The sequence below is a fragment of the Pelophylax lessonae genome, assembly GCF_965119305.1.
Source record: "Pelophylax lessonae genome assembly, chromosome: 2".
NCBI lineage: Eukaryota > Metazoa > Chordata > Amphibia > Anura > Ranidae > Pelophylax > Pelophylax lessonae.
This window is the reverse complement of record NC_138769.1, coordinates 22,146,138-22,171,511: the sequence shown is the minus strand read 5'-3', so window position 1 is coordinate 22,171,511 and position 25,374 is coordinate 22,146,138. Positions and strand designations below refer to the sequence as shown.

Here is a 25,374-nt window from a genome sequence, read left to right as displayed (position 1 = left end):
CCAGGTGGACCAGTTCCTGTAGTCTTCCTGTAGAGAAGAGGTAGGGTCCATTGTACAGGGGATGTAGTCCAGGTGGACCAGTTCCTGTACTGTAGTCTTCTTTTAGAGAACAGGTAGGGTCTGTTATAATGTGTGATGGGATCCTCAGGTCAGAGACTAGTTTCCTTAATATTTCTCAGACATTCTTTTGGTTATGACTGCAACAAAAGAGCCAACCTCCATTTACTTGATGACCAGACACTGCTGTATGTTGCCGGTACAGTGATTATCATCCTAACCCTGAAAACGCAGGAACAGCGATATCTGAGGAGCAGCAGCGGCAGCGGAATCGGAGCGGTCACGGTATGTTTTCTTGGAGCCTTTTAATCTAGTGGAGTAATAAAGATATTTCATAGAAGAAAAGCTTTTGATTTAGTTTGGTTTTCTGAGGAACATGCTTACATTATTATCACATAGAACAGCCTTTCTCAACCTTTTCAACACAAAGGAACCCTTGAAATAAATTTCTGGTCTCGGAGAACCCATGCTAAAAATTAAAAACCTACAACTCATGGGAAATTCATGTGACATTGGGAAGAATGCTCCTTACTCTTGTCATCATTGGGAAGAATTACCCCCTTACAGATAGCTAAAAGGAACAATGGTGTCATTGGGAACTTATCTGAGAGGCAGAAATTTCCTATTTCTTAAGGAACCCCCAGCAACCTCAGGAGGAACCCTGGTTGAGAAACTCTGATATAGAATATACCAGCATCTCTATGGAGCAGGCAATGGTTCAGGGGTCAGTCCTGTCCTTGAAAATGGGTGGCACAGTGCTGTTGATGGGCATCTACAGTAGATAACGTAGGTTGGAGCACTGATCACATTAACCCTAATAATGGATGTGCTGGGACTGAGCTATCCAGACTCGGTGGTGGGGTCAAGACCGGTCCTGTCATGTTTTTATCTCCTCCCACCCAATATTGTTCAGACCACATGGTGGAAAATCTATCTTCAAGAAGCTGTCACCCAGGGTTCTGTGAGGATATTGAACACATATTGTTGCTTCATTTGATCATTCTGTCCTCCCTGAGCAGCATTGCTAAGAGAAAGACAAAGTATCGTATATACTCGAGTATAAGCCGACCCGAATATAAGCCGAGACCCCTAATTTTACCACAAAAAAGTGGGAAAACTTATTGACCCGAGTATAAGCCTAGGGTGGGAAATGCAGCAGCTACTGGACCCAACTGGACCCCCACGAGACACAAAACAGGGGTGCGGCATGGTACAGGAGATGGCGCAGGTCATAGAACAGGCATTGCACAGGTCATGGTAAGGGCATGGCACAGGTCAGGGCACAGGTGATGGTACAGGCATGGCACAGGTGATGGTATAGGCATGGCACAGGTCATGGTACAGGCATGGCACAGGTCATGGTACAGGAGATGGTATAGGCATGGCACAGGTTATAGTATAGGCATGGCACAGGTGATAGTATATGCATAGCACAGGTGATGGTATAGTCATGGCACAGTATGTACAGGCATGGCACAGTAGGTATAGGCATGGCACAGTATGTACAGGCATGGCACAGTAGGTATAGGCATGGCACAGTAAGTACAGGCATGGCACAGTATGTACAGGCATGGCACAGGAGATGCAGTGCTGCGGGCATGGTACAGGAGAATGTCCTGTACCATGCCCGCAGCACTGCATGAGGAAATGCAGGGGCTGCGGAGGAGTCTCACATACCTGTCGGTGAGGCGTCTTCGATTTAAAAATCGCGCCACCCGACGCCGCCAATACGTCACCGCAAATGCGCCGCCGATGCTCGGGAAAGGCCGAACACGTTCGGCTATTCCCGGGCATGCAGCACATGCGCAGTGACACGTCGGCGCCGAGCGGTGCCATTTTTAAAAAGACACCCTAGCCAGTGACTCGAGTATAAGCCGAGGGGTGCATTTTCAGCATGAAAAAACATGCTGAAAAACTCGGCTTATACTCGAGTATATACGGTAATTGTACTGTGCCACTGAGAGCTCCCTCTAATGGCTAATCTACAAATCCCTATATTTATTACAAAACAATGGAAGCGCAAGCATACAAAAGTTTGAAATTCTCATTAAAATACTGTAACATAGTTTCTCTTTACCCACTTCAGTCTGGGGGCTTTTTACCCTCCTATTCCCCTTGGGCCCCAACGTGCTTTTTTTTTTTTTTTCGAAGATATTTCAGTTCTGAACCTCCTACTTTTTAGCATATGTAGTCTACCTTAAGGTATTATATCTCCTTTTTTGGAGGGAGCGATGGGACTTTAATTTAGGGAGCAGATTTCTGTGCATTTATTTTTATTGATAACCTCGTAACCCCTCTCTCACCAAACCTGTGGACTTTTTATTTTCTACTACATTAGGCTCCCTCCCCCCACTTCTGCTACCCTGTGCCAATACCCTGTGCCAGCTGGAAGCACACATATCCCCCTTCCTTACTCCCTATGACCCGGAAACCAATAACCCTCCCCTAACTCTCACCACTGCACCTGCAACCACCCCCCTCCCAATTCTCAGACCACCCCAACCTTCCCGTTCTGGAACAAGAACATTTTGCTAGTCCTATGTAGCGCTACCCCCGCAGGATCCGCTGGTATTTAGCCCAGGTTTTCCCCACTTTTGCTCCGCCATGCCAGGCACAAGGTCGATTCACACAACCAGGTGCACCTACACACTTCTGCTCGTTACTCAAATGACCTCTCTAGGGGTTGTGTTCTGTAGTTTTATTGGAGAACTTGGGTAGGGAAGGGATATAGTAGGATAGTCCGAATTGAACTATTGACACCGTGATATCAGACCAGATGCACTGTAGACTCTCCCTCTGTCAGATATGGTAGGACCAGGGTTGCCATACAGACTTGAGGCCCTCAGGTCTCCTACCTGAGGCCACATAGCAGCAATAGAGGGCCTCAGGTCACCCAGCTGAGGCCACATGGCAGCAATAGAGGGTATCAGGCCTCCCACCTGAGGCCGCATGTCAGCAATAGTGGGCCCTAGGTCACCTACCTGAGGCCACATGGCAGCAAGTGCCGGGGGTCATCCACTTGAGGCCACATGGCAGCAAGTGCCGGGGGAGGCAGCGCCTCTCCCCCAGCCTGGTGCAATCCTCTGCTAGGAATGACCCAGATCCCATGTGCTCCTTGAACATAACTACAGGCACCCAGCATGCCTAGGGGAACCTCCCCTTCTAATTGGCCAAGGCTGTATGAATATTCATTCTCCCATCTGCATGGTTTTTGCCTACAATCCAGCACTTTCCATATTTGCTAGGACAGTGTGAAACTTCAACATGAGCAGCGCCAGAGCACACTGAGCAGACTACACTAGCTGATCAACGCTCTCTGTTAAGCAGACAGCATATAAATTTACCTAGCTGCCTTTTGTTAAGCAGAGAAACCAAAAACTATTGTACACTAATCTTAGCACCTACCTAGGAGGGTGCTACACCTATTAATAGTACAGCATTGTGAAGAAAGTCTCAAATGTCGAAAATAATCACAAAATGTCCATATTTTCCTTTTCAACCCAATTTATGAATGATAATGGATGAAGACCCCCAGATTTCACAGGTTATATCTCTATGGGTATAAATACTCTTGGACACCTCTTTATTCTTTCTTTTTTTCCAGGTCCATCCCAGCAGGAAATATTTTGCTGTGGCAGAGAAAGGACACAAACCAAACATCATCCTTTATGAATTTCCATCGCTAAAACCATTCCGGATTCTTAGGGGTAAATATAACCATGTATATTTGACTAATTGCTACATATTTGTTTTAAGCTGTAATCTGTAATGTGTCATTACTTCTCCTATATATCAAATAGACATATGCAAAACTAACAAAAATTAGTTTCACTTCGATTTGTTATTTTAAATAATTGAATTTAGTTAAATTAGTTTAAAATTTTTTTTGAATTTGTTTAGTTTTGTTTTGTTTATTCATTTTCAAATTAGACTCGTATTTTCCACATTCGGTCGAATGGAATTCAATTCCGACCGAATTCGGAAAATTGGAATTGGCATTCCAATTCAAATTGGCATTCAAATTCAAATTTATTCTATTCTAAATTCACATTTCAGAAGACGGTTATATTTTTTTCTATTATATTCTCTTATTTTCTATTCTTTTTTTACTTCTACTCTAATCTATTCTATTCAAATTTCTGAAGACTCTTATATTCTTTCTATTTTATTTTATTCTATTATTTTCTATTCTTTTTTATTCTAATCTATTCTATTAAAATTTCGAATTTATTCTATTTGAATTTCAGAAGATGGTTATAGTCTTTTTTTTATTTTATTCTATTCAATTTTTTTTTCTGTTCTATTCAATTATAATCTTATCTATTATATTCCTTTAATTTATATTCTTTTTTTTATTCTATTATTTTATTTTATAGTCTGTTCTATTCTTTTATATTCTTTTCCTTTATTTTCTAATATATTTTCTTCTATTATTTCATTTTTTATTTTATTTTGTTCTGTTTTGCTCTATTCTATTATTTTCCCTTTATTCTATTTATTCTATTCTTGTTTTTGAATTCAAATTTGTTTTGGAATTCGATTCAAGTTTGATCTGCTTGTCTCTGCTCTAAATTTGCAAGCTAAAGCAAGAACCTATTTGATGACTGTAATGATCTAGCTGCTGCTTACGTCCTGTTGGTATCTGCCAGTCCTCTGTCCCCACATCTATCCCCAGTTTTGGGAAGTAATTACTCCTGGAGTTGTGCTCTTATTTCACCAAAAAAGAGAATGTACAAGGCGTCAAATATACACTCACTGTCCAGTTTATTAGGTACACCTTGCTAGTACCGAGTTGGATCCCCTTTTGCCTTCAGAACTGCTTTCATTCTTCGTGGCATAGATTCAACAAGGTGTTGGAAACATTCCTCAGAGATTTTAGTCCATAGTGACATGATAGCATCACGCAGTTGCTGCAGATTTGTCGGCTGCACATCCATGACGTCAATCTCCTGTTCCACCACATCCCAAAGGTGCTCTATTGGATGAGATGTGGTAAGTGTGGAGGCCATTGGAGTACAGTGACCTCATTGTCATGTTGAAGAAACCAGTGGTGAGATGATTGGAGCTTTGTGACATGGTGCATTATCCTGCTGGAAGGAGCCATCAGAAGATGGGGACACTGTAGTCATAAAGGGATGGACATGGTCAGCAACAATACTCAGGTAGGCCGTGGCCTTTAAACCATGCTCAATTAGTACAAAGGGGTGCCAAGAAAATATCCCCCACATTATTACACCACCACCACCAGCCTGTACCGGTGATACAAGGCAAGATGGATCCATGCTTTCTTGTTGTTTACACCAAATTCTGACCCCACCATCTGCATGTTGCAGCTGAAATCGAGACTCTTCAGACCAGGCAACATTTTCCAATCTTCTATTGTCCAATTTTGGGGAACCTGTGCCAATTGTAGCCTCAGTTTCCTGTTCTTGGCTGACAGAAGTGGCACCTAGTGTGGTCTTATGCTGCTGTAGCCCATCTGCTTCAAGGTTCGATGTGTTGTGCATTCAGAGATGGTATTCTGCATACCTTGGTTGTAAAAGTGGTTATTTGAATTACTGTTGCCTTTCTATCATCTAAAACCTCTGCCCATTTTCCTCTGACCTCTGACATCAACAAGGCATTTTCTGCCACACAACTGCCGCTCACTGGATTTTTCTCTTTTTCAAACCATTCTCTGTAAATCTGAGAAAACGTGTGTGAAAATCACAGTGGTTTAGAAGGTTTTGAAATACCCAGGCCAGCCCGTCTGGCACCAACAACCATACCAGGTTCTAAGTCACTTAAATCACCTTTCTTCCCCATTCTGATGTTCGGTTTGAACTTCAGCAAGTTGTCTTTACCACGTCTACATGCCTAAATGCATTGAGTTGCTGCCATGTAATTGGCTAATTAGCAATTTGTGTTACCAAGCAATTGAACAGGTGTACCTTTTAACCACTTGCCGACCGCTCACATTGAGCGTACTGTGGCAAAGCGTCTCGTTATCGTCCAGCGAAGTAGACTTACGTCGCTGGACTCCTCCCCTTGTGGGCGACCCGTGCACGCCGCCGGAGGTTCGCTCCCGCTGTATTCAGACACAGCGGGAGTCGGGCCAGGGGAGGAGAGGCGGTGATCACCGCCACTCTTCCCCGATCGTCGGGGATCGAGTGAGGAGGTCCGCCCGATTGTGTAAACAAAGCGGGTGGATCTCCTCTGTGACAGGCAGGGACAGATTACAGGATTCAGCATAGCTGAACCTGCGATCTGTGCCTGTGTCACACAGTCCCCTCCCCCCTACACTCGTCAGTAAGCACCAGGCATACATTAACTCCTTAGATCACCGATAAAGTTAACCCCTTCCCTGCCAGTGTCATTTTTACAGTAACAGTGCATATTTATAGCACTGATTACTGTAGTAATGTCACTGGTACCCCCAAAAGTGTCAAAAATGTCAGTTAGGGGTCCGATCTGTCCGCCGCAATGTCGCAGTCCCGCAAAAAAATCGCAGATCGCCGCCATTACTAGTTAAAAAAAAAACAATAAAAATGACATAAATTTCCTGTAGTTAGTAGCTGCGATAACTTTTGCGCAAATCAATCAAAATACGCTTATTGCGATTTTTTTTTTTTTTTTTTACCAAAAATATGTAGCAGAAAACAAATTGGCCTAAAATGTTAAATTTTGATTTTTACATTTTTTGGGGGAATTTCATATAAAAAAATTTGAAAAATATTGTTATTTTTTCAAAATTGTCACTCTTTTTTTGTTTATAGCGCAAAAAGTAAAAATCGCACAGGTGATCAAATACCACCAAAAGAAATACATTTTGGCCTAAATATATGACAAAAATTGAATATATTGGATATTTTTTAACTGTCAAAGTAGAAAAATATTGTTATTTTTTTCAAAATTGTCGCATTTTTTTATTAATATCGCAAAAAAATGAAAAGCACAGAGGTGATCAAATACCACCAAAAGAAAGCTCTGTTTGTGGGAAAAAAAGGACGTAAATTTCGTTTGGGTACGGTGTTGCATGACCGCGCAATTGTCAGTTAAAGTCGCACAGTGCCAAGTTGCAAAAAGTGGCCTGGACGTAAAGCAGGAAAATCCTCCGGTCCTAAAGTGGTTAAAGTGTCCAGTGAGTGTAAATTCTCCATGCAATACAGCCTCCTCTCATTGGTCCTTTACAGAGTTGTTCTGGGAATTTTGTAGTTTGTTAGTTTCCTTAGTTAGTTAGTTGTTGTTACGTGCCATGAACTTACAGTCCAAAAATGTGGCTTGGATACAGCCTACCCTTAGGTAGCTTGTTAACAGATTGCACACTTTGAGTAGTTGCCTAAATGTTAGAAGTTGCTAGTGGGACAAACCAAAGGGCTGGGAGAGTTTTATGCATCTTGTGGTGGTTCCTGGAGAAAACTGGATTAAAGTCACACAGGGGTTCAAAAATCACACTGTGATCAAATTCTCCAGGTTCATTGCATCATCCTTGTACAGTTTATATCCCAGATGCATAGAAATTAATGGCCAACTATCCTTCATCAGGGGGTACAGAAGAAGCCTACGCCTTTATAGACTTTAATATGTCTGGGACCCTCCTGGCCAGCGTGGGAAGCAGTCCAGATTACATGTTGACTATCTGGGACTGGAAACAAGAGAAGACCATGCTGAGGTCGAAGGCTTTTTCCCAGGATGTCTTCCAAGTCACCTTCTCTCCAGAGAATGAGGAGCAGTTGACAACCTGTGGGACAGGACACATCAGGTGAGATCTTCCTGACCTATATAGTTTTAACAAACCTGGATAAGTGGTTTTACCCCCTAGAAATTCATTATAAAATATCAAGTGTCTACCTTCTTCCTGCCTAGATTTTGGAAGATGGCACGCACGTTCACTGGCTTAAAGCTTCAGGGAGAACTTGGGAGATTTGGAAAGACTTCTCTTACTGATATAGAGGGATATGTGGAACTACCAGACGGGAAGGTAAAACTCTGAATACTTTTGTGTAGGTGATGAAAGGGGTTTATTTGTTACTACGAATGTTACTAAGAATGATTTACCAATGTTATAGGCCAAGCCTAGTCAATTTGGCTTGAAAATTTAGATAAGCCAGGAACAGTCTGATATGTCAGTAAATATTTAGGTTTGACGGATTTTTATTTTAAGACAAAAGTTTATGAATTTCATGCTTAGGAAATAAAGGACACATTAAAGGAGAAAGAATTTAATCTTATGAAAATCAAAACCAATTGCAGTGAGTTGAATGGTTTTTAGGGTACTGCAATGGGTACGGTCTTAACCCCACTCACCTCTAATCCTTCAGGTGATATCAGGCTCTGAATGGGGAAACATGCTTTTGTGGGAAGGAGGTCTTATCAAGGTGGAGATCTGCAGAAGAGGCCGTAGACAATGCCATAATGGTCCTATTAACCAGTTTGTTCTGGATGAAGGCGAGCTTATCACTATTGGAGCAGATGGATACGTTAGGGTGAGTACAAAATATGTTTTTAGAACTTCACAAGGTCTTTTTGAAAGCAGCGTGATTCTAAAATCCTCTCCATCATCCATTTTCCTCTGTGAGGTCTGGGACTTTGAGACTGTGGACACTGCTGACACCATCGATGACACTGGGCTACTGGAAATGGAACCAATGAATGAGCTGTTGGTTGGGAAGAATGTAAACCTTCGCTTTATGGTGAAGACAAAAGAAAATGACTCACCTGTGTGGTTTGCTCAGGTATACCAGACTCATCAAGGTTTACATAGATGTAATTACCAGTACTTTTTTTTTTATTTTGATGTATCTGCTATGACATGTGGAGACAGTCAGGACACAGAAGACACATTTCTGCATCAAACTCTGTATTTTATATCTAACCAGTACTTTAGCTTGAACTAACACCTGGTGTTCATCGATGAATGTTATAATAGTGGCAGGCTTAGGATATCATGGCTGGCTGAAACTGAGATAGTAATATCATTTTTCATTTATTCAATTACCAAACAACACATGTAGCAATTATGTACATTATTTATAAATGTTCTACAAACCTGGAGTTGTTCTTTAAACTCATCATTTACGCGTCCATAACTAGTGTTATTTATAGTAAATCTGATCCTTCTTTGACCCCTTAACCACTTGCCGACCGCCGCACGACTATCTACGGCGGTGGTCAGCCCCTCACAGGCAAACTGACGTAGGTCTACGTCGCTTGCTTGTGAGGGTCTAGGGAGCGAGGGAGCGAGCGCGCGCCCCCGGAGGCGCGCTCCCGCTCCCGCGTGGTCACGGAACCCCCCCGCGCGTGTGACCAGCGGACTCGATGTCCGCCGGCCACTCTGCGATCGGCGGGGGAGAGGGAGAATGTCAGGCAGCTTGTGTAAACAAGCGACCTGTCATTCTCCTCGGGGTAAAGACACTGATCACACGGATCTACTATGTAGATCCGTTGATCAGTGTCCTTACAGCTCAAGCCACAGCCAATCACAGTAGAAAGCACGCCCCTAGGGACACACACAGCCCCTCCCTCCCAAATAAAGTTAACCCCTTCACTACCAGTGTATTTTTACAGTAACAGTGCATATGTATAGCACTGATTACTGTAGAAATGTCACTGGTAACCCCAAAAGTGTCAAAAATGTCAGTCAAGGGTCCGATCTGTCCGCCCCAATGTCGCAGTACCGCAAAAAAAATCGCAGATCGCCGCCATTACGCGTTAAAAAAAAAAACAACAAAAATGACAAAAATCTTTCCCTTTGTTAGTAAACGCGATAACTTTTGCGCAAACCAATCAAAATACGCTTTTTGCGATTTTTTTTACCAAACATAGGTAGCATAAAACAAATTGGCCGAAAATGTTAAAAAATTTAGATTTTTACATTTTTTTGGGGGGGAATTTCATATAAAAAAATGTGAAAAATATTGCTATTTTTGCAAAATTGACGCTCTTTTTTTGTTTATAGCGCATGATCAAAAAATCGCACAGGTGATCAAATACCACCAAAAGAAAGCTCTGTTTGTGGGAAAAAAAAGGACGCCAAATTTGTTTAGGTACAGCGTCGCAAGACCGCGCAATAGTCCGTTAAAGTCACGCAGTGCCGAATGGCAAAATACCCCCTGGTCAGAATGGGGGTAAAATCTTCCGGAACTTAAGTGGTTAAGGACCGCCCCATGCAGATATACTGCGGCAAGGCGGCCCTCCTGCATGAAATCACGTACTTGTATGTGATTTTTTGCAGTGGGTCTGGGGCGCGTGCCGCCGATGACCCGATGTAATTGGACACAGCGGGAGCCATTCAGCGAGTCCAGCAGACGCGATGTCCGCCGGGACTCACCGATCGTTCTCAGGAGAGGCAGAATGGCGGTCTGCCTGTGTAAACAAAGCAGACTGCCGTTCTGTGAGAGGGGAAGATGGAGATCTTGTGTTGCTGCTAAGCAGGAACACGGATCTCTGTCTTTCCCCAGTCAAACCACCTCCCCCACACAGTTAGAAAGCACTCCCTAGGAGCACACCTAACCTTTTGATCACCCCTGATGTTAACCCCTTCCCTACCATCTCATTAATACAGTGATAGTGATTTTTTTTAGCACTGATCACTGTAATAATGTCACTGGTCCCTAAAAAGTTTTAAAAGTGTCAGTTAGGTGTCTGATTTGTCTGCGGCAATGTTGCAGTCCTGCTAAAAATCGCTGATCACCACCATTACTAGTAAAAAAAATCCCATAAATATATCCCATAGTTTGTAGACGTTATAACTTTTGCGCAAACCAATCAATATATGTTTATTGGGATTTTTTTAACAAAAACGTAGCAGAATACATATTGATCTAAATTGATGAGTACATTTGATTTTTAAATTATTGGATGTTTTACAGCAGAAAGTAAAAAATATTTTTTTTTTTTTCAAAATTATCGGCCTTTTTTTGTTTATAGCGCAAAAAATAAAAACTGCAGAGTTGATCAAATACTACCAAAAGAAAGCTCTATTTTTTTGAAAAAAAAAGGACATAGATTTTATTTAGGTACAGTGTTGCATGACTGCGCAATTGTGGGTTAAGGTAATGCAATGCCGTACCTCAAAAAATGGCCTGGTCATGGAGGGGGGGTAAACCTTCCAGGGGGACAGTAGTTAATTCACTTTCTCTTTTTGTTTTTTAGGATGCCTGCGGTGGAATCTGGAAACTGGACCTGTCCTTTTCAAATATAGTAATAATATTTTTCCTTATTGCTTATCTGTCCCTTTAATTTACATGTAGTAAGCGCTTACATACAGTGTCCAGCAGAAGCTTCTTTTTGGCAACAAATGTGCATAGGGCAGCCCATTGAAGTGAATAGGATGCCCTATGCATGAGATGTGGAATTACGTGTAAATCGCGCTTCCAGAATTGAAAGCAGGAACGCAATGTCTGAACGGGGTCACAGTCTTTTTTTCTTTCTATCAACAATTTTTTATTGACTTGCAACGTGCCCCAAACCTGCTTGCAAGTCTGAGCTCTTTGGAGGAATCAATTCCCTAGCACAGCCACCTCCCTCCCTGTGCATCAAAGCCCTCTTCTCCTCTTCTGGGAGTGTCTAATTACTCTCTGTGCTGGCCCAGCTCCTCTTCCCCTCCACTCTCTACGTAACCTTTTATGTAGCTCTGGGAGAGAAGTAAAAGGAATACAATAGAGTGGGGGTTGGCCAGCTGGCGATCGCGATCTACCCATTGACCGTGGGTAGCTGATGGGTAGATTGTGGACAGAGCCCTGCTTTGCCAGTCCACTGCTCTCCGCTTTACAGCAGAGTGGGAGACAGCACAGTACTGGGGGGGGGGGGGGGGGGGAGTTGGAGCAGGGGCTGCCTCAGTTAACTTTTGAAGTTAACTGGCAGGAGATTGGTTCCTAGGAAGCTGGGCAGCCCTAGCAACCAATTACCAACATGTTAATATGAAAAGTTAACTGATGCTGCTCCCGCTCTGGCCCTCCATCCAGTACTGCAGTGAAGAGGGGTGATGTGAAGGGGAGAAGAGGACAGTACTGTAGAGGAGGGGGTAAGAAATTGTTAAGGGGGCACAGGACACGTCTATGGGGGAGGGGTAGAGGACACTACAGTGTGTGTAGGGGGTTGATGTAAAGGGGGAAGAGGACACTACTGTGGGGATAGGTGATGTGAAGGGGGGCAGAGGACACTGCTTTGTGTGGGGGGGGGGGGGGGGCACAGGACACTACTGTGAGGAAAGCAAAGGACACTACTATGGGAGGGAGGGGAGCAGATTACACTGTTATGGGGGGCACAGGGGCTGAGGACACAACAGTGGCTGGGTGGGGATGTAAAGGGGGCAGAGGCACCCCCCCTCCCTTTGATCTTTGATTTCTTCCATGTTGTCAAGTATATCTCGACCCCTGAAAGGTTGCCTACCTCTGCTATAGAGTGTCACTAGAGTGACAGTTGGGAGTCTGCTAAGGCTGCTAACATCACATCCAAGATGGCGGATGGTTGCTTCCCATTATAAAGGGAGAATAAAGATCGAATAGTTATGACAGCGATGATAATGTGTTCTATGGCTCTACATTTACATTGGTTCTTCTTCATATTCTTCCTCCAGACCCAGGACCCTGAACAGCTCTTCTCCTTCCATTCTGGGGAGATTAACGCCTTAGATGCCTCCCCCTCTACATACCTCATGGCAACGACATCTTCAGACCGTGAGTTCAGTCCACACCTATTATAAATATCATCCAAACCACTGCTTTCCATGTTCAATGCAATTTACTTTGTTTTAATGTTACATTTTTGCTTATTTTATTTTAAAGCTAAATTCAAGGAATTTAGCTCTTTTGAAAAAACAAAAGAAGGTGCACTGTGAGTTAGGTCTAGTGAGGTGCATGACACCTCCCGGGCTTAGCTCTATTATTTATAATTGACAGCCTTTTAGTACTCCCAGAAGACAGCTATTACTGTAGTTCCCAGGAGCCTGATGCTGTTCCTTTTGAGCTCTGCATCTTGAACTTTAACAGCTACGCCCGTCCCTCCTCTCCTCCTGCCCATTCACAAAAGCCTTTGTATTATGTGAACAAAGGCTTCTTTGAATGGGCAGCACAGGGGAATGGTGGGTATAGCTGCTCTGAGTGCTTCTCTTCTCTAACGGCCCTAAGTGTAATTCCTGGCAGATCAATAAACCTGTCAGATATATATAATAAAAGATAAGCCCTGGAGATGTCATGCAGCTCCTTGGACTTAACTCATAGTGTGCCTTCAATTTTTACAAAGAGTCTGAATTCCTGCAATTCAGCTTTGAAGCCCAACTCCAAACATGATAGGCTTACCCAGGTTGAAGTTGTTAAAGTAAATATGGTGCTGTAAATAAGGTATTTCCGACAATAAAATTACAAAAGGAGAAACAGTGGACATTATATAACATTTTTACAAAACGGATTACAAATTTTACATGGACTCTTCTAGGGCTAATTTTCGGGGTAGGGCTTATATTGCAGCCCTCCCCGAAAATTAGGCTAGGTCTTATTTTCAGGGTAGGGCTTATTTTCGGGGAAACATGGTAGTAATGTGCAACTGTGTGTGTTCCTAGTTCTCTCACCCGCTGTAATTCAGAGAAAGTGGTCATAAAGTTATTGTCTAGTTACTGTACCTATTGCATACCAACAGTATCCTGTATTCTGCAGTTACTTTTTGCTATTAAGATACATACACTGGTAGGTACTTACACTGCATTTATTCGTGTCTGTTACATCCACCTGGAGTTTTTTGTGTCTTCTTGAACATTTTCTCTGTTTAGGATCGGTGAGGATTTATGACTTTGCCGGGAAGCTTCCATTAGTGGAGATGAAGTTTAAACAAGGAGGAACATCGCTGATCTGGGCTCCCCGCATGGTGAGTAGCTAGGCTCCACCCATCACACTGTCATGAGACCTGATCGGGGAAGCTGACCATTATCTTGTGACTATGGGCCACGCTTACGCTGTCCCTCATCCTATCTTCTACAGGTCAACCCGAAAGGAGGACTATTCGTGGCGGGATTCCAGGATGGAGTCGTCCGTATCTTGGAGGTCTATAACTCCTCCGGGATGAGACTTCTGGCCGGGCGCAGCGGCACTCAGGATGCGGCAATCAGTCTGAAAGAAGCGTTCAAACCTCACGAGGCCCCCGTCACGTGTCTGGCCTATGAGCGCAACGGAGAGATCCTCGCCACCGGGGTGACCTTTCTTCTTGTGTTTTATAAGCTCAACTTATGCCAAAAATGTTATGTTTCTTAAAGAGACCCTGCCACCAGCCTAAAAAAAATTGCAGGTAAAACACGGGAAAATCAAGAATTTTAACCCTTTTAGCTGCCACTGGAAGTGATTAGATGGCTGTACACACACCCTGGGAACATTCTTCCCTTCTAAGGGTGCCCCCCACCATGTTTCTTGGTCTCTACACTGCCACCCGCAGACCTGAGACTGGCATGGAGGGTGCCGACAGGTAGATGGGAGGGAGACCAGCGAGAACAGAATGGCTATTGTGTGCAGACTGTACACTAAGGAATCAGCAAGAGAGTAGTGCGGTTGAGGCGGGGGCTGAGGCATGTGGCAAGCAGGTGAGTAGTCAGGTCAATGCAAGTCAGATGTTATGGGTAAGTTTTTTATAGCTCTTTATAAAAAGGGTGGGTCTTGGGAAGGCAGCACCCGACACTTTCAATGATGATGCTTAATAGCCTTTGGGTCAGAGGATATGCCCAGTGTTGTTTCAAGGAGTTCTGGAAGTCCTGCTAGAAATTCTACAAGCACCATTGAAAGTAAGGCCAGAGTTTCTGTGAGCACCATTAAAAGTACTGGCAGAGATTCTGTGAGTACCATTGAAAGTACTGGCAGATATTCTGTGAGCACCATTGAAAGTACTGGCAGATATTCTGTGAGCACCATTGAAAGTGCTGGCAGATATTCTGTGAGCACCATTGAAAGTACTGGCAGAGATTCTGCAAGCACCATTGGAAGTAGTGCCAGAGAATCTGCGAGCGCCTTTGGAAGTAGTGCTAGAGAATCTACGAGCGTCATTGGAAGTAGTGCAAGAGAATCTGTAAGCACCATTGGAAGTACTGCCAGAGATTCTGTGAGCACCATTTAAAGTACTAAGAGAGAATCTGTGAGCACCATTAGAAGTACTGGCAGAAAGTCTGTGAGCACCAATAGAAGTACTGGCAGAGATTCACTGAGAATCATTGGAATTACTGGCAGGTATTCTGCAAGCACCATTGGAAATGCTGGCAAAGATTTTGAAAACACCATTGGAGGTACTGGCAGGGATTCTGTGAGCACCTTTGGAAATACTGGCAGAGATTCTGTGGGCACCATTGGAAGTACAGGCAGAGATTTTGGGAGCACTATTGGAAGTACTGACAAAGATTCCACAAGCATGATTGGAAATTCTGGCAAAGATTCTGCAAGCACCATTTGAAGTACTGGCAGAAATACTGTGAGCAACATTAGAAATATTTGAGAAATTCTGCAAGCACCATTAGAAGTACTGAGAGAAATACTGATTAGTACCATTAGAAGTACTGGCTCAAATTCTGTAAGCACCATTGAGAAATGTTGGCAGAGATTCTGCAAGCACCAATATAAGTACTGGCAGAAATACTGCAAGCACCATTCAAAGTACTGGCAGAGATTCTGTGTGAGCCATTGGAAGTACTGGAAGAGATTCAGTAAGCACAATTGGAAGTACTGGTTGATATTCTGCAAGCATCATTATAAGAACTGGCAGAGATTTAGTAATTCCTGGCAGAGGTCCTTGAGGTACTGTAACACCTAACAAAGGTTCTAACTCTTCCTCCAAACTGTACAAAACCAAAAAAAAATTTTTTTACTGGATTACTGTATAAGTAGTCATTTACCTTTTTAGAAACTTTTGAAAAATGTTTTTTTTTATATTCCATTAAAAATTAAGTCGGTCAAGTCCCAAGAAACTTTTGTATAAAACATTTTATTATAATTTTCTCCTGGTTTATAACTCGCATCTCTTACCCCATAGAGCACAGACAGAACCGTCTTCTTCTTTGCTGTTGGTGACACCTATGAGCCTATTGGATTCATCCGCGTTCCAGGGCCTGTTAAGGAATTGCACTGGTCTCCACCATCACATGTAAGTTGCTGGGGATGGAAGAGGTGCTGCCTACAGCTTTCACCAATATATACATCTGTGTGATATTTGCATTGTCATGTCACATATGTGCAATCATGTCTCTCTGCAGTAGGATTTTCTTCTCGTTGTGGGTAAGGGTGGGATCAGAGCCTCATTTAGTATAATTGACATTCATGAGCAAGTGCCTGGGACAAAAAGAACTGAGGGAGGCGCAATGAGCCCCAACATGTTCCTATTGTGTTACATAGTTACATAGTTACATAGTAGGTGAGGTTGAATAAAGACAATAGTCCATCCAGTTCAACCTGTGTAGGTGTGTGCGGCTGTAATCATCTCACATACCCCTGAATGTTCTGATCCTTGAGATGTACGTCTAAGAGTCTTTTGAAAGCTCCATACTACCCGCAGAAACCACCCCTTGTGGTAGAGAATTCCACAATCTTGTAGCCCTAACAGTAAAGAACCCCCGACGTTGCCTGAGGTTGAAACGCTTCTCCTCTAATCGCATTGTATGCCCCCGAGTCCTCATGCAATCCCTTCGACTGAACAGCTTTTTTTCTAAGCTTAGATCCCCATTGAGATATTTAAAAATTGCTATCATGTCCCCCCTCAGGCATCTCTTCTCCAGGGAGAATAAATCAAGCGATTGCAGACGCTCTTCATAATCAAGGTCCTCCAATCCCCTAATTAGTTTAGTTGCCCTTCTCTGGACTCTCTCCAGCTCCAACACATCCCTCCTGAGGACTGGCTAACAGAACTGGACAGAATACTCCAGATGCGGTCGGACCAGAGTTTTATAAAGTGGAAGGATTATAGTCTTATCTCTGGAATACATCCCTTTCTTTATGCATGCTAATATTCTGCTGGCCTTGGCAGCTGCCGCTTGACATTGCATGCTGTTGCCTAGTCTATCATCCACCAATACTCCCAGATCCTTCTCCATTTTTGATTCCCCCAAGGGTTCCCCTCCTAACGTGTATTGTGCCTTTACGTTTCTAGTCCCCAAGTGCAAAACCTTACACTTCTCCACGTTAAACCTCATTTGCCAAGTCATTGCCCACTCCATTATTTTGTCCAGGTCATCCTGTAGGATATCTGCTTCATGCTGTGCAGTTATTGCCCTGGCCAATTTTGTGTCATCTTCAAAAACTGATATCGAACTACTGATCCCGACCTCAATGCTGTTTATGAATAAATTGAACAAGGTTGGTCCCAGGACTGAGCCTTGGGGGACCCCGCTTACTACCTCAGACCAGTCTGAGTATGCGCTGTTTATTACCACCCTTTGGACACGCCCTTTTAGCCAGTTCCGTATCCAAGAGCAAACCCTGCTGTCGATACCTGCAGACCTTATTTTATAAATTAAGCGCTTATGGGGAACTGTATCAAACGCCTTAGCGAAATCTAGGTACACCACATCCACTGATCTGCCCCTATCTAGCTCACAGCTCACCTCCTCGTAGAATGTTAAGAGATTGGTTTGACAAGAACGCCCATTTGTAAACCCGTGCTGGTTACTGCTGATGATGCTGTTGTCTTTAGCAAACTCTACGATATAGTCCCTTATCATCCCCTCCAGAAGTTTACATACTACTGATGTCAGACTGACAGGCCTATAATTTCCCGGTATATGCCTCTGACCCTTTTTGAATATCGGAATCACGTTTGCTTTCCTCCACTCCCCTGGTACATCTCCTGTCCTAATACTGTCAGCAAAGATCAGGAACAGTGGTCTGGATATAACCTTACTGAGTTCCTTGAGTACTCTTGGATGTACGCCATCCGGGCCTGGTGATTTGTTTGTGTTAAGTTTATCCAGCCTTTCCCTGATTTCACCCTCTGTTAGCCATAGTGGCAAGTCCTGTGTATTACTACTAACCATACAGTCATGGTCAGTGTACCCCTCCGTTTCCTGTGTAAATACTGACGAGAAAAAAGCATTCAGCACGGTCCTTCATTGTGATCCTTTTTTTTACCTTTTTTGGTGTCCCTCTATTGTCAACCACTGGACATTTGTGGCTTAATTCAACAAATTATTAACTGTAGGGGGAAAGGAAACCGGTAATGTTGAAGGGAGTCACAAGACTCTCTACAGTTCTAGGAGCACAACATCATCTCCACATGCTGTTGTTTGGGGGTCTGTACAGTTAAAATGTAGCTTTGCATACTAAGCAAAGTGCATGTTCATTTTGGCAGTTGTTTGTACCTAAAAAATACCTAAAAAAACATCACACAAGATGCAGAGCTGGTGAAAAGGGTTTCTGTGGGCCCTTGGCAGCATGTAGTATAAATTTAGGCCCTGAGTGTATAAATATCGTATTCTAGTAAATGTGAGTGAGGTTAAGCTAACATGTGAAGGCACTGTAGAATTTGGACATTTAAAATACCCTTTTAGTTAATGGTAAAGGGGGACCCTTGTAGCTTAGCCCTTGGGTCTTTTATATACCGTGTGTGTGAGATATATATATATATATATATATATATATATATATATATATATATATAAAGATAGATAGATATTAGATAGATAGATATAGATATATATAGATAGATATATATATATATAGATTTATAGATATATAGAGATATAGATATATACACACTATATTACCAAAAGTATTGGGACGCCTGCCTTCACACACACATGAACTTTAATGGCATCCCAGTCTTAGTCCGTAGGGTTCAATATTGAGTTGGCCCACCCTTTGCGGCTATAACAGCTTCAACTCTTCTGGGAAGGCTGTCCACAAGGTTTAGGAGTGTGTCTATGGGAATGTTTGCACTGTGTGAAAGGGGTCTAAGACTTTCATTGGGGTGTATTCATTTTTCCAGCATGGTCTTGAATGAATTTGTTAGGAAAAATACTTTTTTTGTGTGTGCAAACTAACAAATCTTGGTTGCAATCAATGGCCCGCATTTGTGGGAGCATTTTGTAGTATAGGGTCCCATAGAAAATGTTGATTCTAAAAGGACACAGAGTATGCACATTGGCTCTGTGCAGGACTGCAGGGTGTAGATGTGGAGTGCAGAAAACTGATACTGCTTTTGTAGCTTTCTCTAGGTTTGCAGAGGTACTGAAACTAAAGCCCAGGGAGAGCTTAGGAGGCAGGTTGGCTAGTATTTTCTGTTGTGTATTTATGGGAGAAGAACCTCTGCATGGGAAACCTATGGTATAGACTTTCTTTGGCTTTTAATAAAAATAGGCTACCAGGTCCTTTAAAATATAGTTCCTGACTACCGTAAATCACTTGAAAATGCATCTACAACTAGAACTAATGGTCCCCCATGCTAATTATATATATATATATATATATATATATATATATATATATATATATATATATATATATATATATATATATGTATGTGTGTGTGTGTGTATATATATATATATATATATATATATATATATATGTGTATGTATATATATATCTTTTAGATTGTAAGCTCTAACAAGCAGGGCCCCTGATTCCTTTTGTTCCAAATTGTATTGTAACTGTAATGTCTGCCTTCATTTTGTTAAGCGCTGCGCAAACTGTTGGCGCTATATAAATCCTGTATAATAATAAATAATAATTATATATATATATATATATACACATTTGAAGTGCCCCAATATTGTATAATACCTCTGGACATTGACACCTTTTGCTATCATGTTATCATGTTAAAGCAAATTTAAACCCAATCACTAACAGACATTTTGTTTGGTCTCATCAGGAAGAAAACACATTACTGGTTCTATGTGAGAATGGATTCGCTGTAGAGGTTCCGGCTCCGGTGGCTGAAAAAAACAACCTAGTTTCTACCTACGAGATCTCTAATCTGCCTCTGCGCTACTTCCGATTCAGTAGTATCAAGTCAAAGATTGAGGTATGATCTACCTTGGACTACAGTTTTAGGAAATACACCTGACCATCACACCTACAATATGGCCAACAGTATGTGAACACCTGACCATCACACCTACAATATGGCCAACAGTATGAGAACACCTGACCATCACACCTACAATATGGCCAACAGTATGTGAACACCTAACCATCACACCTACAATATGGCCAACAGTATGAGAACACCTGACCATCACACCTACAATATGGCCAACAGTATGTGAACACCTGACCATCACACCTATAATATGGCCAACAGTATATGAACACCTGACGGTCACACCTGCAATATGGCCAACAGTATGTGAACACCTGACCATCACACCTACAATATGGCCAACAGTATATGAACACCTGACCATAACACCTACAATATGGCTAACAGTATGTGAACACCTGACCGTCACACCTACAATATGGCCAACAGTATGAGAACACCTGACCATCACACCTACAATATGGCCAACAGTATGAGAACACCTGACCATCACACCTACAATAAGGCCAACAATATGTGAACACCTGACCATAACACCTACAATATGGCTAACAGTATGAGAATACTTGACCATCACACCTACAATATGGCTAACAGTATGTGAACACCTGACCATCACACCTACAATAAGGCCAACAGTATGAGAACACCTGACCATCACACCTACAATAAGGCCAACAATATGTGAACACCTGACCATAACACCTACAATATGGCCAACAGTATGAGAATACTTGACCATCACACCTTCAATATGGCCAACAGTATGAGGACACCTGACCTTTGCACCTGCAGTATGTCCAACAGTATGAGGACCCCCCTCCAAACGGTTGAGTACAGGTGTTTCCAGTGAAGGGTGCTGTTAAAACTACAGCGTACAAAAACATTGTAGACAACTGTGCTCTTCCAATCTTGTGGTGACAGTTTGGTGAAGGCCTTGTACAAAGCCATCTCCAATATAGTTTGATGAGTTTGGTGTGGAGAAACTCAACTGCCCTGCCAGAGCCCTAACCTCAGCTCCACTGAACACCTTTTGGGAAGAATTGGATTGCTGAATGTGAACCAGTTCTTTTCACCCAACATTATAATGTACCTGACCTCACAAAGGGGCATAAGCCTTCTCAGAACAGTGGCGGATGTTAAAGCTGCAAATCAGGATGTGGGGGCAACTCCATATTAATGTCCATGGTTTTGAATGGGGATGCCCAAAAAACGTATTTAGTTGTGATGTTCCGGTGTCCATATAGTGTATATACTTGATTTATATGTAATTGGAAAGAATTTGGAGCAGCATTGGGTACAGGATGGCCAAATTACTGTAGCATCAGTCAAGGCAAGTATGGGTCTGTTTTAAGTGTTAAGCTAAAGAGAACCTGTGATTTGACCATTCAGAACAAGTCAACAGGTTCTCTATAATGCTCTCCCCTGCAGCTACGTAGACTTACAGTACCTTTCTATTGTTCTCATTTAGGCCATAAGAAGTGAGGAGAATAAACCTTGTGTAAGTCTTGACTTGGAGCTTACACAGAGCTTTAGATTTTCCCTCCACCCCTGTTTAACAGTGAGCAGCCAATCACCAAGCACCTACACTGTCATATAGGGTGTATGAGTGAATCACATGATTCTCCATACTTAAAAGTACCAGATATATCACTTAACTTACCTGGGTGGCAGGCGATATATTGTAGCTTACCAGTCCTTAGATGTAGTGGCTGCATTCGTTTTCTTTTTTTTCACCTGGTGATCCTGCCAGTAACATACTTCCCATTTGTTTACTCCTCGATATGCTGAGTTCTAATACCCAGCATTTATTTCTTGTTCTTTGTAATCCAGAGAGAGGAGCAGCTGGCCCAGGTACGGAAGAACAGAGAGCAGAAGCTAAAGGAGCACCAGGCTTGGGTGCAGAAACAGAAAGAACGAGGGGTGGAACTGACCGAGGAGGAGTTACAGGAGCCGTATGATGACGAAGAGGAGAAACTTCCAGAACTTTTTGTCCCTAAAGAGCCCAGTCCCATCCTGTGCGGCTTCTATGCCTCCCCTGGGAAGTTCTGGCTCTCAATGGTACAGCACACAAGGCTGGGACTTGGTACCAACATATTGTCCTGTGGTCCCTGATATGGTTTGTTAAGATGGCGTACATGTTTTCTCCCCTCTCTCTGCAGGATGGATATGACTCTGGGTTCCTCTATCTCTGCGAGTTCTCCAAAAGTGAGGATCAAATTGACCATTCAATAAGGAAAGATGAGCCATTAAGTGCCTTGCCCATGGACAACACCAGCCTCAACCCCATCCACAAGATTCATTTCAGGTGCACACATCCCTCAGGGGTGCTCATTTATTGTACATCTTTTTTCTTGTTCAAGGGATTTTTTTGACAATTTATGATGCAGTACAAAAATGGAGGAATGAGACCCCTACAGAATAGTAATATAACATATTTTGACCAGTCCATCACACTGGTGGTTGGTTGACTGGTTGAAATCTTCCTACATCTTCTTAAAAGGACTGTGTAAGGGGGGGCCCCAACATTGCTGCAGGTATTCTAGTTGCTCTGACACTTCTGGGTCGTAAACTGAAGCTCCCACACACACAATCCTATGGTCCATCACTATGATGGCAGCCTTCCTGGCCAGTAGGAATATAGGAGGCAGGGCAGAAGTAGTCAAAGTTTAGCACTATCAGGTTGAAGCTTTGCCCAGCTTTTCCATCAAAGCTGCTATGGGTATGTGCACCTAGATGCTGAGGGAAATTTAATATTAACCAGATTAAATGAAAATGTATTGGACTTTCTGACTTAGTTGCGTTTACTGAATAATATTAGCAATTAACTGGTGGTTGTTTGCTGCGCTCTAATCTTGACTCTTCCTTAATTCCTCTATAGCTCCAACAAGAAGCTGCTGTTCTGTGGGATGAAGGATGGAGCAGTTCGTGTTTACCCTCTCCAGCCCAATGACCCCCTACTCACCTCCATTGGCAATTTTTGGTCCCTCGGGGTCCATGACAACCAATATGGCAGCATGCAAGCCATCAGCAGCAGCTATGATGACCAGTACCTGGTGACGTGTGGAGCTGATGGCAACATCTTCACTTTTAGCATCCTCTCCATGGAGGATATTGAACGAGACCTGAAAGTCAAGAAAGCAAAAGTGCCATCCCCAAGGGTATGTCTAGCCACACCTTATCCTATCCGCAATATTACTGCCCATGTCATATTTCAAGCTAATTTTACCTCCCCTTACTTGAATGTCCTCCACTTCTTACCCTGAACTTTCCTGACCTTACCTCACTTTTTGTAAGATGCTGTGGCTACTGACCCTTGCCAATTTTAGGTCTACATGCAAGCCACTTATTTTTGAATGTTTCCCACCCTTACCTAAGGTAAGTTCTCTGCTACCTGCCCCCCACTATCTCTAGAATGCCCCTCTTGCTTACCTTTTCCTATGGTAATTCCCTGTTACCCGCATCCCACACTCTCTAGAAAGACCTCCCATGTCAACCTCACCTAAGGTGAGTTTGATGTTACCTGCACCTGCAAATGTTTCTCACCCTTATCTTTTCCTTAGATTAGTTCCCTGTTAATGTGAGGGCCGTTCTTTCCCACTCCCCCTCCCCCCCCCCCAAACTGATTTTTAGCAGGGGTCTAAAAATTATTCCAATGGTCATTTTGGGGTAAAAGGTTGAGAGAGGCTGCTTTATGAAGTTCCAACACGCTTACCCTCACCTTAGGCAAGTTCCATATTACTAGCACTCCACACTATCTAGAATATCCTCACCCTTACCTTCACCTAAGGAATCATTTCATGTTTTAGCACCAGACGTTGTACTGCAAGAATTTGTTCTATTTTTACTTTTCCACTGTGCAAATCAGCCTGTTCCTGGACTTTCCCCAGTACCATCCCACCTCTAGCACACACACATTGGTCATTTTCCCACTGACATACCGCCTCTAGTGTACACACGTTGGTCTTTTCCCAGTGACATCCCACCTGTAGCACACGTGTTGACCTTTCCCCAATGATATCCTACCTCTAGCACACATATTGATCTTTCCCCAGTGGCTTTCCACCTCTAGCACACACATATTGGTCTTTCCCCAGTCACATCCCACCTCCAGCACACACATATTGGCCTTATCGTAGTGGCTTTCCACCTCTAGCACACACATGTTGGTCTTTCCCCAGTCACATCCCACCTCTAGCACACACGTTGGTCTTTCCCCAGTCACAATCCACGTCTAGCACACATGTTGGTCTTTCTCCAGTCACATCCCACTTCCAGCATACACACACTGGTCTTTCCCCAGTGACATCTCACCTCCAGCACACACTTGTTGGTCTTTCCCCATTGAGATTCCCACCGCCAACACACGCGCACACACAATCACACACATTGGTCCTTCCCCAGTGAGATCCCACTTCTTGCACACAAATTGGTCTTTTCCCTGTAAGATCCCACCTTCAGAACACTGATTGGTCTTTCCCTTGTACCCATTCCCCAGCACTCACTATTTCTGGTTTCCAGAAACTCTTTAGCTACACACTCCAACCACACAAACAACATATTGAACAATGCCCATGTCCCCCTGTGGACATTGCATACCGAGCTCAGACACGAGGTTTGGAGGTTGGGAACTCCTTTTGACACTTAGTTCAGCGCCAGTCTCTGCATCCCCCCTCCTCTCTAAAAAATAAAGTTACATGTCTACGTTCTCAGCCCTTCCCCCATTGTTTCTGGACTCCATGACATAGTCCCTTCTAATAACGTGATAAAATGTTGGTGTCTCCTTTTCAACCTCCATTTTCCCCAGTACCACTGGCTCAGTCCTTTCTCAGTTTCAGTATCCTCCTAACCACCTTCATGGTACTTGGTCCTGCTGACACGTCCCCCTGTCACCTCCACTGTCCCAGAATAGCCTGCTTTAGTTTTATCAGGCACATTTAACCACCTCTGTCATTCACCTGTATGGCTATGATTATATTTTTTATTGATTTTGTTGCGCATTATGGAAAAATCAGTAACCAACATTCGTGACTAGGATGATGAACTTTTCTTCCTGCTGTCGTACCCTTACTTTCATTTCCTGCACATAGTGCCTACTGTTATACCTACAACAACTCTCTCCTGCACATACTGCCCACTGTCATACCCTTCACACTCCTCTCCGGCATATACTGACTGCCAGGGCTTTTTTTCTCAGAAAATAGGTGCAGGTACACCCCCATTCTGAGTCACCCCTTGTCTCTGCACCCTACTTACCTCTGAGCATTGTCCCTTGGTTCCACCCCCTACCCACCTTTCAGTACTGCTTCTTTTAGAGAATACAGAACCAAGGAT

General features: G+C 43.2%; 1 protein-coding gene across 1 annotated transcript in view; it reads left to right on the top strand.

The window, feature by feature from the left end:
* Positions 1-25,374, top strand: part of CFAP44 (cilia and flagella associated protein 44) — a 118,952-nt gene that overhangs the window by 49,595 nt on the left and 43,983 nt on the right. Inside the window, exons 5-19 of the mRNA XM_082245470.1 lie at positions 180-342; positions 3,662-3,764; positions 7,582-7,798; positions 7,903-8,017; positions 8,358-8,522; positions 8,616-8,771; positions 11,191-11,238; positions 12,617-12,716; positions 13,805-13,899; positions 14,013-14,222; positions 16,039-16,149; positions 19,870-20,022; positions 21,874-22,101; positions 22,203-22,348; positions 22,922-23,201. Of these exons, the coding sequence (XP_082101596.1) occupies positions 180-342; positions 3,662-3,764; positions 7,582-7,798; positions 7,903-8,017; positions 8,358-8,522; positions 8,616-8,771; positions 11,191-11,238; positions 12,617-12,716; positions 13,805-13,899; positions 14,013-14,222; positions 16,039-16,149; positions 19,870-20,022; positions 21,874-22,101; positions 22,203-22,348; positions 22,922-23,201 (2,290 nt within the window). The remainder of the gene's footprint in view (positions 1-179; positions 343-3,661; positions 3,765-7,581; positions 7,799-7,902; positions 8,018-8,357; positions 8,523-8,615; positions 8,772-11,190; positions 11,239-12,616; positions 12,717-13,804; positions 13,900-14,012; positions 14,223-16,038; positions 16,150-19,869; positions 20,023-21,873; positions 22,102-22,202; positions 22,349-22,921; positions 23,202-25,374) is intronic.